Raw genomic sequence first — 17,884 nt, 5'->3', positions numbered from 1 at the left:
AGTGTATCTTGTTTACCAAAAGTCCTCACCTTTCCCATCTCTCAGTCTTGCCTTACTTTATTATTCAACAAACATTCAAAGTGCTAGACAACTCCTCATATCAGGGAGGCAGACATGAAAAATCGGGCTTCTGGCTATACTGTCTCAACAGTTACCACCTGGGACCAAGGGTGGTAAATGCTGATTTGCTCTGAGTAGCTTCCTTAGTCAAGAGGATAATTATTATAGCACCAGGTCTTGTGATTAAGATGAGTTATCCCCATCGTATACTGCAAAGCCAAGCACACGGTAAGCAGTCAGTATTTGTTAAGTAAATGAGTGCATAAATTCAACAAATATTGATTGAGCACAGACACTGCCCTCATGGACTGGACATTTTAGAGCGGGAGACAGAGAGGCAGTGTCAAAACAGTTTCATAAGTGCTATAAAGTCAATAAAGCAAGGTAACAGGATAGTCAGTGAATGAATTTGAAGTTAGCATAAAAAGCACTGAGAAAAAAACTGAGCTATGAACTTTACATATTATCACATTTAATCTCCACAACAAATCAGGGCCTTCCATACAACATTCACAGACATTAAACACAGAAGCAGAGGTTTAAAGTACAGGCTTAGGAGCCAAAATGCCGGGGTTTGAATCTCACCTCTGCCACTTACCAGCTATGTGAACTTAAGCAATTCATACTTAACCTTTCTGCATCTCAGTTTCTGCATCTGTGAAATGGAACTACTAATTGTACCCACTTCATAGGGTGGTTAAGAGGATTAAATGAGCTAAAATAGGTAAAGTACTTAAAGTTCCTGGCACATGATAAGTATTAGCTATTATCATCATCGTTAATATTATCCTGATTTAACAGATGAGAAATCCGGGTCTGAGTGGTTAATTGTTGGCAATTACAAAACTACTAAGTAGCAGAGCAGGATAAAAATTCAGGACTTTGTGACTCTACTATATCACTACAATATGTAACCAGGATATAATGTGGGGTAATTAATACAGTCAAGTGTTATGAGCGCTCCAAAATGGACACTCAATTCTTCCAGGGATGTGGAACTGAGTGGGAGCTGAGGCTTGGAGATGCCTGAGAGATGATGATGTTGCTCAAGATCCTGTCTGGCTTATCTCCTCAACCTTGCTTTCTGAGGGTGCCCAAGGATCCAGGTCCAGACAGAGCACCATCTATAAAACCAGAAGCTGAAGCATCCACCATTCCCACCATTCCACCCCCCAACTCCAGGCACACAGGACTTAAAGGAATGCAAAGGACACAGCAAGTTCCAGTGCACCTAGGAAGTGTCTCCTTTATGAGTTTGTCATGTAATAGGCTTCACTAAATTCTAGATGCACCAATGGAATAACTTCATATGCACTGACATGCACACAGACTGTTCTATCTCAAAAAAAAAAAAAAAACCTGAACAAAAAAACCCTTTTGTGATCCCCTCAGCCACTGCCCCATTACTCTAGTCCCCTTTACACCAAATTCCTCAAAATTGAGTCATTCTTGAGTTCCTTCTTTCACAATCCCAATCCAATCTATCAGCAAATCCTGTATCAATATATATTCAAAATCCAAACACTTCTCATCATCACTGACTCTACTTTAAGCCACCACTGCCTAACTAGACCAGTGTTTCTCAAATTTTAGGGAGTATCAGAAACACCTGGTAAACTTGTTAAAATACAGATTCCTAGGCCCCATCCCCAGAGATCCTGATTCAGTAGGACTGGGTTAGGCCTACAAATGGGTTGGGCCTATAAACGTGCATTTCTAACGACCTCTCAGGTGATACTGATGCTGCTGATCCAGAGACCACGCTTTGAGGAATAATGATCTACAGTAGCCCCCAAATTCTCCCTGCTTCCACTTTGCTCCTAACCTTCAGTCTATCCTCACAATAGCCAAACCTGAATCAGATCGTAACTCTCACTTGCTCAAAAAACTTCTGTGGCTCCATTCCAGAGTAAAAACAAAGTCCTTACACTCTATACCCGTGGTTTTTAAACTTAGCGTGCATCAGAAGCATCTGAAGGGCTGTTAAACCACAGATTCTGGGGCTCCATCTCCAAAGTTTCCGATTCAGTCTGGGGTGGGATCCAAGAACTGGCCTAACCAGTTCCTAGATAATGCTGATCCTGCTGGTCTGGGAACCATACTTGGAAAATCACTGCTGTATATGATCTGCGCACCCCCGACCCTTAACCTCAGCTTCTATTACTCTCCCCTCACTCACTCTGTTCCAATAGCATTGGACTGGAATGGTAGCATGCCAGGCCTGCTCCCCACTTGGGTCCTTTATTTCCTCTACCTGAAACACTCTTCCCCTCCTTACCAGCATGGCTCCCTTCCTCACTTTCCTTCAGGCTCATATGTAACCCATCTGTAATCATCCTATATAAAGTAACCACTACTTCAACCCTGGGGTGGTACTTCTTCTCCTGCTCACCCTACTTTACTTTTCTCTAGACCATGTATTACCACTTGACACACTATATATTAAGCTGTTAGTTTACTGTCTCATGCTCACTGCCATATCCCCCCTCCCCCACCCCAGTGTCCAGAACAATGCCTGGCCCATAGCACATACCTGATTTTCCCTATCTTCCATAACTTCTAACAACTTGAACAGTGATTTATATTGTCTATAGTACTGTATTCTACAGTGAGAGTACAGGAGACCCAGGTTTGATCTGTGGTCCAGCTGTCTGTGTAGCTTTAGGCACATTATTTAACCTATCACTGCTGGTTCTGGAACAATATGAAGTAGATGCACTCCTCCCTATCCCTCCAAGTACAGCTAAAAACCCTGGACGTTATATACAAAACAAATATAAAACTCTGAAAGGTGAAGGGAAGAAAGCAGACCGACTAGAGACACCTAGCAGGTGGTGGATAGCACCAAAGATCAGCGGGGAACCTGTACTTCCACCCCAACCTGGCAGTCATCAAGTAGTACCCCCTTTCTGCCACTGAAGTGCAGTGTCTGAGAAGGTCTGCAAAAATGGAAGTCTTAAATAAGATCCAGGATCTCATAACATAATGCCCAACATGTCCAGAATATAATTAAAATAATTATTTGTCATATCAAGAACAAGGAAAATCACAACTCGAGTAAGAAAAGAAAATCAACAGATGTCAAGACTGAGATGACACAGATGCTGGAATTATCTAAGAATTTTAAAGGCGCCATGATACAAAAGCGTCAACGAGCGATTAAGAACATGCCTGAAACAAATGAATAAATAGAAAGTGTCACCGGGCAGTGCAGCACTTTGGGAGGCCGAGGTGGGCAGATCACGAGGTCAGGAATTCGAGACCAGCCCGGCCAACGTGGTGAAACCCCATTTCTACTAAAAATACAAAAGATAGCTGGGCGTGGTGGCGTGTGCCTGTAATCCTAGCTACTCGGGAGGCTGAGGCAGGAGATTCACTTGAACCCAGGGAGGCAGAGGTTGCAGTGAGCCAAGATCACGCCACTGCACTCCAGCCTGGGCAACAGAGTGAAACTCTTATCTCGGAAAAAAAAATAATAATAATAAAATAAATAAATAAATAAATAGAAAGTGTCAGCAAAAATTAGCCAGGCATGATGGCGTGTGCCTTTAATCCCAGGTACTTGGGAGGCTGAGGCAGGATAAGCACTTGAACCCGGGAGGTGAAGGTTGCAGTGACCCAAGATTGCACCACTGCACTCCAGTCTAGGTGACAGAGCTAGACTCTTGTCTCAAAAGAAAAAGAAAAAGTGTCAACAAAAAATAGAAAATCTCCGGAAAAAAATAGAAGATATAGAAAAGAACCTAACAGAATTTTTAGAACTGAGAAATACAGTAACTTAAATGAAAATTCTTTACATGAGTTCAACAGCAGAATGGAGAAAACAGAGAAAAGAATCAGTAAGTTGAAGATAGAACAATAGAAATTATCCAATCTGAACAACAGAAAGAAAATAAGATTGGAAAAAAAATGAACAGAGCCTCAGCAACCTACAGGACTACAACAAAAGACAGACCCAAAGAAATCCACACTAAGACATGGCTTAGTCAAATTCCTAAAAGCAAAAGACAAAGGAAAATCTTGAAAGCAATGAGAGATAAATGACATATTACCTCAAAGAGAACACCAATTTGAATGACAAAGCCTCTCTCATCAGAAACCATGGAGGGCAAAAGGAAGTAGCAGAATAGTTTTCAAGCACTGAGATAAAAGAACTAGAAACCCAGAGTTCGATATCAAGTGAAAAGATCCCCTAAGAATTCAAGGGAAATCAAGATATTCTCAGATGAAGGAAAACTAAACGTATTTGTTGCCAACAGACTTACCCTAAAAGAATGAGTAGGCTTGGCGTGGTGGCTCACGCCTGTAATCCCAGCACTTTGGGAGGCCGAGACGTGTGGATCATTTGAGGTCAGGAGTTCGAGACCAGCCTGGCCAACATGGTGAAACCCCGTCTCTACTAAAAATACAAAAATTAGCGGAGTGGTAGTAGCATGCGCCTGTAATCCTAGCTACTCAGTAGGCTGAGGCAGGAGAATCACTTGCGCCTGGGAGGCAGAGATTGCAGTGAGTCAGAAAGCACCACTGCACTCCAGTCTGGGCAACAGAGTGAGACCCTGTCTCATAAATAAATGAATAATTAAAAGAATAAGTAGGCCGGGCACGGTGGCTCACGCCTGTAATCCCAGCACTTTGGAAGGCCGAGATAGGTAGATCACAAGGTCAGGAGTTCCGAGACCAGCCTGGCCAATATGGTTAAACCCCATCTCTACTAAAAATACAAAAATTAGCCAGGTGTGCTGGCAGGCGCCTATAGTCCCAGCTACTCATGTGGCTGAAGCAGGAGAATCACTTGAACTCGGGAGGCAGAGGTTGCAATGAGCCAAGATCGCGCCACTGCACTCCAGCCTGGGCGAGATAGAGCGAGACCCCGTCTCAAAAAAAAAAAAAAAAAAAAAAAAGAACAAGTAAAGGAAGCTCTCTGAAACAGAAAAGAAATGATAAAGGAGGAATCCTGAAACATCAGGAAATTAGACTGAACAAAGAGTAAAAATATGGGTAAATACAATATGCTTTCCCTCTCCTCGAGTTTTCTACATCATGTTTGATAGTTGAAGCAAAAATTATACCACTGTATGATGTGATTCTTAATGCATGTATAACAAATATTTAAGATTCATTACATTATAAACAAGGCTGGGCGCAGTGGTTCACACCTGTAATCCCAGCACTTTGGGAGGCTGAAGTGGGAGGATTGCTTGAGCCCAGGAGTTCGAGACCAGCCTGGGCAACATAACAAAGACCCAGTCTCTACAAAATAAAAAATTTTAAAAATCAGCCAGGAGGCCAGGCGCGGTGGCTCATGCCTGTAATCCCAGCACTTTGGGAGGCCGAGGCAGGTGGATCACGAGGTCAGGAGTTCAAGATTAGGCCGGGCGCGGTGGCTCAAGCCTGTAATCCCAGCACTTTGGGAGGCCGAGACGAGCGGATCACGAGGTCAGGAGATCGAGACCATCCTGGCTAACACGGTGAAACCCCGCCTCTACTAAAAAAAAAAAAAAGGTACAAAAAAAAAAAAAAAAAAAAAAAAAAAACTAGCCGGGCAAGGTGGCTGGTGCCTGTAGTCCCAGCTACTCGGGAGGCTGAGAAAGGAGAATGGCGTAAACCCGGGAGGCGGAGCTTGCAGTGAGCTGAGATCCGGCCACTGCACTCCAGCCTGGGCGACAGAGCGAGACTCCTCTCAAAAAAAAAAAAAAAGGAGTTCAAGATCAGCCTGGCCAAGATGGTGAAGCCGTGTCTCTACTAAAAATACAAAAAATTAACCAGGCATGGTGGCAGGCGCCTGTAATTCCAGCTACTCTGGAGGCTGAGGCAGAGAATTGTTTAAACATGGAGGGTGGAGGTTGCAGTGAGCCGAGATCATGCCACTGCACTCCAGCCTGGGCGACAGAGCAAGACTCTGTCTCAGAAAAAAAAAAAAAAAAAAAATCAGCCAGGCATGGTGGTGCATGCCTGTAGTCCCAGATACTAGGGGGTGGGGGGCTGAGGTGGGAGGATCACTTGAGCACAGGAGGTTTAGGCTGCAGGTGAGCCGTGACTGTGCCACTACACTCCAGCCTGGGCAACAGAGCAAGACTCTGTCTCAACAACAACAAAACAATTAATTATATTATAAACAAAAGAGCATTAACGCATGTAAAGTAAAGTTTCAATCGGACACGGTGGCTTACACCTGTAATCCCAGCACTTTGGGAGGCTGAGGCAGGTGGATCACAAGGTCAGAAGTTCGAGACCAGCCTAGCCAACATAGTGAAAACTTGTCTCTACTAAAAATACAAAAATTAGCCAGGTACGGTTGACCGCGCCTGTAGTCCCAGCTACTCGGGAGGCTAAGGTGGGAGAATCGCTTGAACCCAGGAGGCGGACGTTGCGGTGAGCCAAGACCACGTCATTGCGCTCCAGCCTGGGTGACAGAGTGAGACTGTTTCAAAAAAAAGAAAAAAGAAAAGTAAAGTTTCTACTCTTCAATCAAACTGGTAAAATGTCAAGAGCAGTTGCTTATGGTAAGTTATATGTATAATGTAATACCTAGAGCAAGTACTGAAAAAAGCAATATAGAGATAACTCGGGCCAAGAGCAGTAGTTCATGCCTGTAATCCCAGCAATTTGGGACGCTGAGGTGGGAGGATCATCTGAAGCCAGAAGTCCAAGACCATCCCAGGCAACAAAGGGAGGTACCACCAACCTACACCGACACCCTCCCCACACGAAAAATTAACAAAATTAGGGGACGCAGTGGCACGTGCTTGTAGTTTCAGCTACTGTAGAGGCTGAAGCATGAAGAGATTGCTTATGCCCTGGAGTTTGAGGCTGCAGTAAACCATGATCAAACCACTGCACTCCAGCCCAGGTGACACAGAGACCCTGTCTCAAAAATAAATGAATGAATAAGTAGGCCGGGTGCAGTGGCTCACACCTGTAATCCCAGCACTTTGAGAGGCCAAAGCGGGCAGATCACCTGAAGTCAGAAGTTCAAGACCAGCCTGACCAAAATGGAGAAACCCCGTCTCTACTAAAAATACAAAATGAGCTGGGTGTGGTGGCACATGCCTGTAGTCCCAGCTACTCAGGAAGCTGAGGCAGGAGAATCACTTGAACCCGGGAGCCGGAGGTTGCGGTGAGCCAAATCGCCCCATTGCACTCCAGGCTGGGCAACAAGAGCGAAACTCTGTCTCAAAACATAACAAAAAAAGAAAAAAGAAAAAAAATCAGCAAGGATTAGAAGAATTCAGCAACACCATTAACCAACAGTAGTTAATTGACATTTATAGAACACTCCACCCAAAAATGGCAGAATACACATTCTTTTCCAGTGATCATGAAACATTTACCAACATAGACTCTGGGCTATAAAACAAATCTCAATAAATATAAAGGAATTGAAATCATACAGACCATATTCTCTGACCACTATCAAACTAGAAGTCAGCAACAGAACGGTAACAGGAAACTCTACAGAAACTTAAAAATTAAACAACATATTTCTATACTTCATGGGTCAAACAGGAAGTTTCAAGGGGAATTTAAAAATGCCTTGAGCAGCAGGAGGATCACTTTAGCCCAAGAGTTGGAGGCTGCAGTGAGCTATGATCCTGCCTCTGCACTCCCGCCTGGGCAACAGAGTGAGACACTGTCTCAAAAAAAAAAAAAAAAAAACCTTTTTTCTTTCTTTTTGTTTTTGTCTCAAGAAAAAAAAAACCTTTTTTTTTGTTTTCTTTTTTAATGCTTTGAATTACATGAAAAGGGAAAATGTAACATATTAAAATCTATCGGTGCTGAGAAGGAAATTAACAGCTAAAGGCTTACATCAGAAAAGAAAGAAAGGCCGAGTGTGCTGGGTCACACCTGTAATCCCAACACTTTGGGAGGCCGAGGCAGGTGGATCACCTGAAGTCAGGAGTTCAAGACTAGCCTGGCCAACATGGTGAAACCCCATCTCTATTAAAAATACAAAAAATTAGCTGGGCATGGTGGCAAGCGCCTATAATCCCAGCTACTCGGGAGGCTGAGGCAGGAAAATCACTTGAACCCAGGAGGTGGAGGTTGCAGCGAGCCGAGATCGCGCCATTGCACTCCAGCCTGGGCAACGGCAGCGAGACTCCGTTTCAGGAAAAAAGAAAGTCTCAAATCAATAATCTAAACTCCCACCTCAAGAAACTAGATAGAGAGCAAAATAAACCCAAAGGAGAAAGAAAATAATAAAGTGCAGAAATCAATTAAATTGAAAACAGAAAGACAACAGAAAAAGTTAATGAAACAAAAACCTTGTTCTTTGAAAAGATCGATAAAACTGACAAACCTCTAGTAAGTCTGACAAATACGAAAACGAATTTTTTTTGTTTTTGTTTGAGACAGGGTCTCGCTCCGTCACCCAGGCTGGAGTGCAGTGGCGCAATCACAGTTCACTGAAGCCTCAACTTCCTGGGCTCAAGCAATCCTCCTGCCTCAGCCTCCTGGGTAGCTGGGACTACAAGCATGTGCCACCCATCCAGCTAATTTTTGTATTTCTTGTAGAGACGGCGTTTTACCATGTTGCCCAGGCTGCTTTCAAACTCCTGGGCTTGAGCAATCCACCAGCCTTGGCGTCCCAAAGTGCTGGGATTACAGGCATGACATCACATGCCCAGCCTGATACATTTTTAGTATCACGAAACAAAATTATCATTATAGCACCTAAAGATATCAAAAGGATAATAAAGAAATACTATGAACAATTCTACAAACATAAATTTGACAACTTAGATGAAATGGGTCAATTCCTTGGAAAGTATACATCCAACATAAAATAACGTAATTTGAATAGTCCTATAACTATTAAACAGAATAATTTTTAGAACTCCCCAAAAAGATAGAATAAAGATAATTAGGCGAAGTGGTCAGCATAGTGAGTGGAACATTAGCTTGTGCTCAATAAATAATAGCTATAACCATTGTATTTAAATCATCACAACCTCTCAAGGAAACTGAGACTTCACAGATAAATTCTTTGTAACAGAATCAGAATTTGAACCCAGATCTGAAATCAGTGCCTTTTCCTCTAGAGTTAAAAATCCACACCAAAGTTACTCCCTTGGGCATGTATCAACCAGTATTTCTTTTATAAACAGGAAAACTGTAAAGGAGTGAGATTTGTGCTAAAAATCCCAGAAATCAATAAATGCTTGCCAACTAGTTTTCTCCACTATTGTACAGCAATGATTCTCAAATGTTAGGGTGAATCAGGATCACTTGTTTGTTAAAATACAGATTGCTGAGTCCCAGTCCCAGCCCAAGAAATTGCATTTTAAACAAATTTCCAGTTGAAGAACTTTACTTTTAAAAAGTTCGTTCCTCCTGTGTTAGCTCACTTAGGAATTAAAAAAGAATATTCATTCCAATTTTTCTGTACAAAAAAAGAGAATGACTGGTGTACAGTAATGATATGTTACTCCATCCATCCCCCAATATCAGAAGCTATCACACTCCGTAGAAGGGGAAGGAACCAAGACAGGATAATGTTCTAAATCAGTGGTTCTCAAGGGTGGGCCCTGCTTACCTACTGAATCAGAAACACTGTAGCTAGGGCATCCCTAACTTGTGTTTTATCAGGTCTTCCAAGTGAGTCTGATACATGCTAAAGTTTGAGAACCACCGCTGTACAAATCACAGTGTTTTTGCAAAATCCATCTTCTTACAGGAAGGATGAAGCAATACCATGTTTTTTCCACTTCTGAGAACCTGGGCTCTGGAATCAAATAATTCAAAGTTCAAATCCACACTCAGAAAGTCACTTAATCTCCACGAATTCCAGATTCTCAGCTGCAAAATGGAATAGTTGCCTTCCTTGTTATAACCTTTCCAGAAAGTAACTTGGCATTATATTCCATAATCCCTAGCTGGACTTCAAGAAATCTAACCTACAAAAGTCACTAGAGGCCGGGCGCGGTGGCTCACACCTGTAATTCCAGCACTTTGGGAGGCCAAGGTGGGTGGATCACGAGGTCAGCAGTTCAAAACCAGCCTGACCAACATGGTGAAACCCTGTCTCTACTAAAACACAAAAATGAGCCAGGCATGGTGGCCCAACTACTCAGAAGGCTGAGGCAGGAGAATCACTTGAACCCAGGAGGCAGAGGTTGCAGTCAACCAAGATCGTGCCAGTGCACTCCAGCCTGGGCAACAGAGTGAGACTCCATCTCAAAAAAAAAAAAAAATGTCATTGGAGATATGAACAGATTTCTATCACCTCTAGGCATTTGTGGACTTAAAATTTGTTGGCTTAACGCTTGCAAGCAACCATAGAAGTCCATAGTATGTAGTAATTTTCAATTGTGCTGAAGTACAAACTTAAATGGCATACTATAAGTCTGGTGTGTTTCTGTGAGCAATGCACACTGAGTAAGCAAGAGCACCCACCAACCAAGGACCTGATTCTCAGCTAGCTTCCTTGTTCATTGGGGGCCCATAGAGAGAAGTATAAAAGATTTTTAAAATTTGGTGTATTTCATGGAAAAAAATTTAAGGCGGTTAACGTGTGTTAACCGCCTTACACAGGAACACACACAACTCACCATAGAAATGTGATTAAAGAGGGGCCTGGCCCGTAAGCCCAGTTCTGTATTTGTAAGTTTAGAATTCTTTAAGGCCTCAATGGTGCTCCTTATAAATAAATGTCAAGTACCTACTAAGCAAAGATGCTTTCCATAATGTTTTTCTGTTTTAATCAGCACTCATATCAAGATGCAAAACTTTTCCAGAACCCCCAAAGTTTCCTGACATTATTCACAATATAAAAAAGGACAAATAATGTTCAAAAAAGTACAATGTCCAACCATAAAGGAAATTACCAAGTTAACTGGTGACACATATATATCGTGGGATATCAGAAATCAAGTATAGCTGAATATTTAATGAACTGGCAATTACATTAAAACATTAACTAGAAAAAAAATAGGTTGTAAAATGGTATTTATAATGCAATCCCATCTTGTAAAAATATATATTTATATTCTAACTCAAAAGATGGGAGACACTGCAACAACAAATTTAACAGTGGATTGTGCCAGACAGTAGTAGACTCGGGTGAGTTTTATTTCCTTCTTTATTCTTTTTCTGTATTTTCTACAACAAGCAGGTCTCACTATAAAACCAGGAAAAAATTAAGAACATTATTTAAAAGAGAAATATCCAACTTTCAGGCTTGTTGACTGGTGCTCCTTAAGTCCCTGTCACGGGGTCTGGCAGACATAAGCACTCAGGAAGCATTCATTCCTGTTCCCTGTTTCCAGAGTGAGGAGTTACAGCAGGAGCCCATTTTACAGGTCTGAAAAAACACATTTCCCATACAATCCAAAGTAAGGGCCCCAGTCAACAGCTTTTTTTCATGAAGACTCATTAATTCATTCAAAAATGTACTCAGCATCTATTACATGTTTAGCACTGAACTAGGTTCTGGAGATACCAAAAATGAAAAGATGACATCTCTGCCCTCAGGAAGCTCTGGCTAATGAATGACACAGATATATTTATAACTATGATATGATGAAATAATTACTTTTTAATAAAGACGTATACAAAGTGCAATGGGAACCAAGAGGAAGAAGGACTTTTACCCCTTTTACAGTCTGTGAGTTGCAAAGGGGAGGGCATTAGGGGGAGTTTGCATGTACAAAGACAAAAAGGCATAAAGGAGTATAAAATTTTCCCAGAACTATAGGTAGTTCAGTCTTGCTAGGACATAAAGAACAAGAGAGGAGTGGCAGGAAATGAGAATGAACAAGCAGATCACAAAAGGTCTTATCTGTCACATAAAGGATACTGAATTTTATCCCACAGGCGAACCACTGAAAGAAGGATTTTAGGCTGAAGAGTGACTTGATCAGCACTAGCAAAGACACCAGGAATCCTGAAAGACATCTTAATCCCCACTTATTTTCAGGGCAAAGGAAAAGGTCCCACCTTCTAGGGTTGTCCCCTCTTAAATAACATGAGGCAGTAAATAGAACTCTGTGCCGGGCACACAATAAATATTCAATAGAGATCAGTTAAATATGAATTTGGATATGGGGCAAAGGGGCAGTCCCTGCTGAGGGCAGGATTTTAGCAGCACCACACCTTTAGTTTGGTCTTGAGCGTGATAAACAGAAATAGCTTGCCGGGCACAGTGGCTCACGCCTGTAATCCTGGCACTGTGGGAGGCTGCGGTGGGCGGATCACTTGAAGTCGGGAGTTTGAGACCAGCCTGGCCAACATGGTGAAATCCCATCTCTACCAAAAAAGTACAAAAAAATGTGCCTGGCGTGGTGGTGTGCACCTGTATTCCCAGCTACTCCAGAGGCTGACGCACAAGAATCGCTTGAACTCGGGAGGTGGAGGTTGCAGTGAGCTGAGATCATGCCATTGCACTCCAGCCTGGGTGACAAGAGTGAGACCTTGTCTCAAAAAAAAAAAAAAAAAAAAAAAAGAGAAAGAAATAGCTCCTCTGGAGGAGACCAGACAACTGAAAATTCTAGAATCTAACAGGCAACAGGAGGAGGGTGCCATACACTGCTTTTTGTGCTCCAGTGTACAAAGCCCCCTCAAGGTTGTCTTTCCATAGCTGAGATTTAAATCCCACTAATGGGGTATTAGTTTTATCGCACATACTAACCTCTCCGGAATTCTGGGTGACAGGGGCTTATGTGCACACACGGTTAACTGAAAGGAATTCAGGCCGGGCGCGGTGGCTCAAGCCTGTAATCCCAGCACTTTGGGAGGCCGAGGCGGGCGGATCACAAGGTCAGGAGATCGAGACCACAGTGAAACCCCGTCTCTACTAAAAATACAAAAAATTAGCCGGGCGCGGTGGTGGTCGCCTGTAGTCCCAGCTACTCAGGAGGCTGAGGCAGGAGAATGGCGTGAACCCGGGAAGCGGAGCTTGCAGTGAGCCGAGATCGCGCCACTGCACTCCAGCCTGGGCGACAGCGCGAGACTCCGTCTCAAAAAAAAAAAAAAAAAAAAAAGAAAGGAATTCATCAGTGGTTTTACTCTTGTTTTACCCAATATCTATTATGCTTAATTCAATTTAGTTGGATGGTTCTGCAGATAAATGCTGTAGAAATAAAATACTGTTGCATTTCTGCCTCCATTTATGGAGTATATCCAAACTGCTTTGCAAAGTCAGAAAAGATATATTTGATACATTTATCAAGACAATGAGGCTCAGAAAAGCAAAGCAACTTGTGCAAGGTCGCTCTGAAACTAAGCACAAAGCCACAACTCAAATCCCTGTTTATGGACTCAACTACCTCAAATAAGCAATACTGTTTTACCCAAAGCCAGTGTCTGAGGCAAAACATAATTGTCAGAATATAAAAATGATGGCCGGGCGCGGTGGCTCACGCCTGTAATCCCAGCACTTTGGGAGGCCGAGGCAGGCGGATCACCAGAGGTCGGGAGTTACAGACCAGCCTGACCAACATGGAAAAACACCATGTCTACTAAAAATACAAAATTAGCTGGGTGTGGTGGTGCATGCCTGTAATCCCAGCTACTTGGAGGCTGAGGCAGGAAAATCGCTTGAAACCGGGAGGCGGAAGTTGCTATGAGCGGAGATCGCGCCACTGCACTCCGACCTGGGCAATGAGCGAAACTCCGTCTCGAAAAAAATAAAAAATAAAAAAGAAAGGAATATAAAAATGATTCTTTGTGACACAAAGAAAAGGGGGGGTCTTATAAATCTTAAAAAAAAAACACTCAAAAGAAAGGTGCAAAGATGAAATACATAGGGGAAAACACAGGAAAAGGAGAAACCAGAGGCTAATGTCAGCTAGGTCCTGGTCTGCAAGGAGAAATGGCAGAACCTGAGTCTGGGAGAAGGGGTTCTGAGCCGGAATCTAAAAACAGAGCTGAAAAAGGAAGAGAGAGCAAGTGAACACACCTGGCCACCGCACCCTGTGTAGCCTGGCCTGCCCTCCTTACCTGCCATGAAACCAGTCCTGGCACATGTCACACTCGATCATGAAGCGGGTCACATCGTAAGGCAGCCGGCAGAGGCAATACACCGGCACCGAGGCCATCTTCGCTCGGCCCTGGAGCGTTCTGCGGCCGGCCAGGTTCGTCGTGTCAAGAGGGGCGGGAGGCGGCAGCACGCGTCCTCTCTGGACGATGGCTAGGCACAAACAACACTTTTTACAGAGTGAATCAGCCCCCGCCCCCCACCCCCTTGCACCAACCCTCAGTTCCCCAATAGAGAGTTACCGCCGCCGGGATGCAACACAGCTGGTGCGGCTGTAGGGGTCAACCAGAGAAAGTCCACCCGGCCTTTAGAATTTCTTTCACACGTAAAGAACGGCGCTCAACCTTCCAGGCTTTCCACCGCCCCCACCCTCCCCCCCCCCCACCCCCAACCCCCCACTCCCCTGACCTTTCTTTCGCCCCGGAGTCAGTGATAACTTCTTTCCGGGTTTCAGGAAAATACCTGAAGCCTTTTCGGGAAGCTTCTTTCATCTCTCACTGAACCCTCTCCTAGGTGACCCGCTCCACAAGGCTCTCTATTATGACGCAAACCACAGCTCAGAAATGAGGCTGGGGTATCGTAAGACAAGACCCTCCTCTCACCCCCCGAAACAGGGCCAACCAGAGAGAAATAAGGGATCCCTGAAAGTCTCTTCAGGTTACTCAAAGCCTCCACGAACAAGACAGACAAGACTAGACGCCCAACTCAAATCACAGTTCTGGGGTCGTGTTCCGAGAGTTTAAATAATCCTTTCCGTCACTCTCAGTATCATTCCTTCCCCGACCAGTCAGGAGTCTCGTCACGCCCAAAACTGAAATAAATATAAATCTCTGAACTGACCAGCTCGTTTTGTACTTTAAAGATGACAGGGTTCTGGTTGCATCCCTGAAACTCAAAAGGATCTATTCAAAACCCCTCAAACTGACCAGAGTTTCCTCACACTCTTGAAACTAGGCAAGGATTCTTTTGCATCGCTCGGAACTGGCAGGGTTTCCTTGCAGCCCCCTCAAACTGATGAGAGCTCCCTAGTCCCCACAAATGTTCAGGTACCTCACAGTATATCCTAAAACTGACAGTAATACCCTCGCAGCCCCCAAAACTTACAGGAATCTTAACGCTTCCCCAACTGACAGGAACCTCCTCACGCCCCAAACCTGACAAGAACGTCTTCGGTCCAGAATCCTACAGGGACCTCCTCATGCTTTGGGCTGCAAGGACTCTACGCCCGTAGAGCTCAGTCCCAGCAACACGCCGGCAGCCGGGCTAGCTCCGGGACGGCGAGGCGCCTCAACGGAGGCTCGTCCGGTAGTTCCGGCCCCTACGGCGGCGCGCGTCGAATTCTGGGATAGTCCCCGTATCGCCGGGAACCTCGCTCGCCTTCCCCTGGAGCCCCCTGCTGGGTCGCGCGTCGCCAGTCGCCCGACGGTACTTCAGAGCAGCCTCCTCCACAACATGCCCCTCGGCCCGGCCGTTCGGGCCTACTGGAGACCGCGGCTTGGGCCTAGTCTGGCGGCCGCCCGGCGAACGGGCAAGTGGCGTCGTCGCTGGGCCAGCAGGAGATAGTCGCGAGCAAACCAACGGGGAAAGAGATGAACCGGCCGCCACGTCCGAGGCACACGGCCCGAAAAGTCGTTGGGAGAAGCCCAGTGGCGGTGGTAGGCAATTCGGAGTAGTCAATAAAGTTTATTCAAAGCAACGAGGAAGTTGAAGTGGAGAGGGGAGGAGAAATACGGGGTAAACATCTACCATGTTGAGAGTGGCGGCGCTACCCACAGAGCCAAGGCTTGACCGCCATCTTATGAGGGCTGGGCTCGCGAGGTGAGCGCGGCGGAGGCAGGGAACCGCGAGCCGCCGGCTCCCGGGTGACGCCGCCAGGGGGCGGGGCGCCACCTTGAGAAAGGAGGGCGGTTCTCAGCCACCTTTGGACCCGCTAGTCTCTTTAAGGTGCCCAATCGCCGCTGAAGACCTTGAGCCCAGAGGCGGAGAAGCCGCCATCTTAGGCGAGGCAGACGTTTGGCTCCATTTTGAGTGGGGCCCGAAACTTCCTAGCCTTCCCCCTCCTCCGGGCAAACAGGGAGTTAAGCTACCCCGACTCGCACACTCCTCCTCCCCAGCCTTCTCCTCCTATGAGAGGAGGTGAACTCGGTGACTCCAAACTACAAAATTAATAGGTGACGGCGGGGGCGGGCTTCAGCCGGGGTAGAGGCGGAGTACTCACCGTGGCTCCTGTTCATTGAGCACCTTCGGCGGGCTGGGCTCTTTCCCACGGTCTCTGCGTTGTTCTTACCCCTGTGAAGGAAGCTCTGTGATTATCACCAAATGAAGGCAGGGGCTTCGAGAAGCCAAGTGACTTGAGTCCCAGAGCAGGGACGTTGAACCTTGCGCCCTGTGCTACCCGCGTTCTGTCCTCAGGCCCTCAGTGTAGTCCCTCTGTAAAGCGCTGCCAACTCCACAACTCCCTCTGAACTCTTCTTTGACCCTACTGTTTCACTTCAGTTCAAATACAGTTCAAGGATTTGTTTGCACCTGTCCCACAATTTTCTGACTATAGCCTGAGGGGAGGGGATAGGGGATGAGAGGAAAGGCTGAGTTAGTGGAGCTTTGCTGAGTTAGTGGAGCTTCATACATATGCTTCAAGATGGCCTAGGTTTTCCCAAACATTCTAGAAAATTATCTAGGAGTTATCTTACTATTTCATTTTTTAAAGGGTCCCATTGCTTTAAAAAATAAATGTGTGCGTGCACACAATTTACTAACCAGTGATGGTGGGTTAGGCCCTGGGGATGCAATGGTGAAAACAGGGCCTCTGGAGTGGGAGGGCATCTGCCAGTGCAGGAAACAAAGTTGCGAGTAAACAATGGAATAGAAGGCGCAGCAAGCACACAAATACCACCTGCAAAATGACCTTTGCAAAATGCAACACGAAGCTACAAAAGAGCCTTACAAGCTGCTTGCAGCTGCTGTAAGAAAGACGGCAGGGAGACATGGAGGATATAAGTTCACTTAAATAAACAAGCGAGAACATTGTACTCAAAAGGATCAACGTGTACAAATGCATGGAGGCACATAGAAAAATATTTACTAAAAGTTGAATATTGTTGGAACAAGGAGAACAGAAGAGAGATAGGTAGGAGGTCAAACAGTAAAGGGTCAAAACATGAAAGATTGCGAAATGCAAAAGAGTTTAGATTGTATGCAGTTAGTAAAAAGAAGAGAAGGTATTTGAGCAGGAGTAGCTGAGTCTCATATTTGTGACTTACCCAGAGGATGGTTTAGGGTATTTTTTGTTTTGTTTTGTTTTTTAATGTTTATTTTAGAGACAAGGTCTCACTCTGTCAACTCAGGCTGGGCGATCATAGCTCATTTCACCCTAGAACTCGTGGACTCAAGCAATCCTTCCGCCAGAGCCTCCTGAGTAGCTGGGACTATAGGCGCATACCACCACACTCGGTTATTTTTGATTTTTTGTAGAGCCCAGGCCTCGCTATATTGCCCAGGCTGGTCTCGAGATCCTCTAAAAGCATTGGGATTACAGGCCTAAGCCACTGCACTGAAAGGTCCAGGTTTAATGGGACCTGAAGCTTATATGGTTTGGGGGAGGAAGGGTGAGACATCTTTAAGAAAAAAAACAGCCAGGCGAGGTGGCTCACGCCTGTAATCCCAGCACTTTGGGAGGCCGAGGCGGGCGGATCACGAGGTCAAGAGTTCGAGACCAGCCTGGCCAACGTGGTGAAACCATGTTTAGTATCTACTAAAAATACAAAAATTAGCCAGGTGTGGTGGCACGCGCCTGCAGTCTCAGCTACACAGGAGGCTGAGGCAGGAGAATCGCTTGAACGCGGGAGGCGG

General features: G+C 45.1%; 1 protein-coding gene across 5 annotated transcripts in view; it reads right to left on the bottom strand.

Annotated features, from left to right (window-relative positions):
* Positions 1-16,699, bottom strand: part of PHF8 (PHD finger protein 8) — a 103,871-nt gene extending 87,172 nt beyond the window's left edge. For 2 of the 5 annotated variants that reach the window (XM_021932506.2, XM_009197675.4), the window contains exons 1-2: positions 16,254-16,699; positions 13,999-14,188 (exon numbers count right to left, since the gene is read on the bottom strand). In XM_021932506.2, the coding sequence (XP_021788198.2) occupies positions 13,999-14,188; positions 16,254-16,269 (206 nt within the window). In that variant the 5' untranslated portion in view covers positions 16,270-16,699. Of the gene's footprint in view, positions 1-13,998; positions 14,189-14,497; positions 14,589-15,139; positions 15,853-16,253 lie in introns of those variants that run through there. The other 3 variants (XM_009197671.4, XM_009197676.4, XM_009197672.4) reach the window with 3 other exon arrangements.
* Between the last annotated feature and the right edge of the window lie 1,185 nt (positions 16,700-17,884).

The sequence above is a fragment of the Papio anubis genome, chromosome X (assembly GCF_008728515.1).
Source record: "Papio anubis isolate 15944 chromosome X, Panubis1.0, whole genome shotgun sequence".
In the NCBI taxonomy this organism is placed as follows: domain Eukaryota; kingdom Metazoa; phylum Chordata; class Mammalia; order Primates; family Cercopithecidae; genus Papio; species Papio anubis.
The sequence above is the reverse complement of the archived record's forward strand: the minus strand, read 5'-3'. Positions and strand labels throughout refer to the sequence as shown.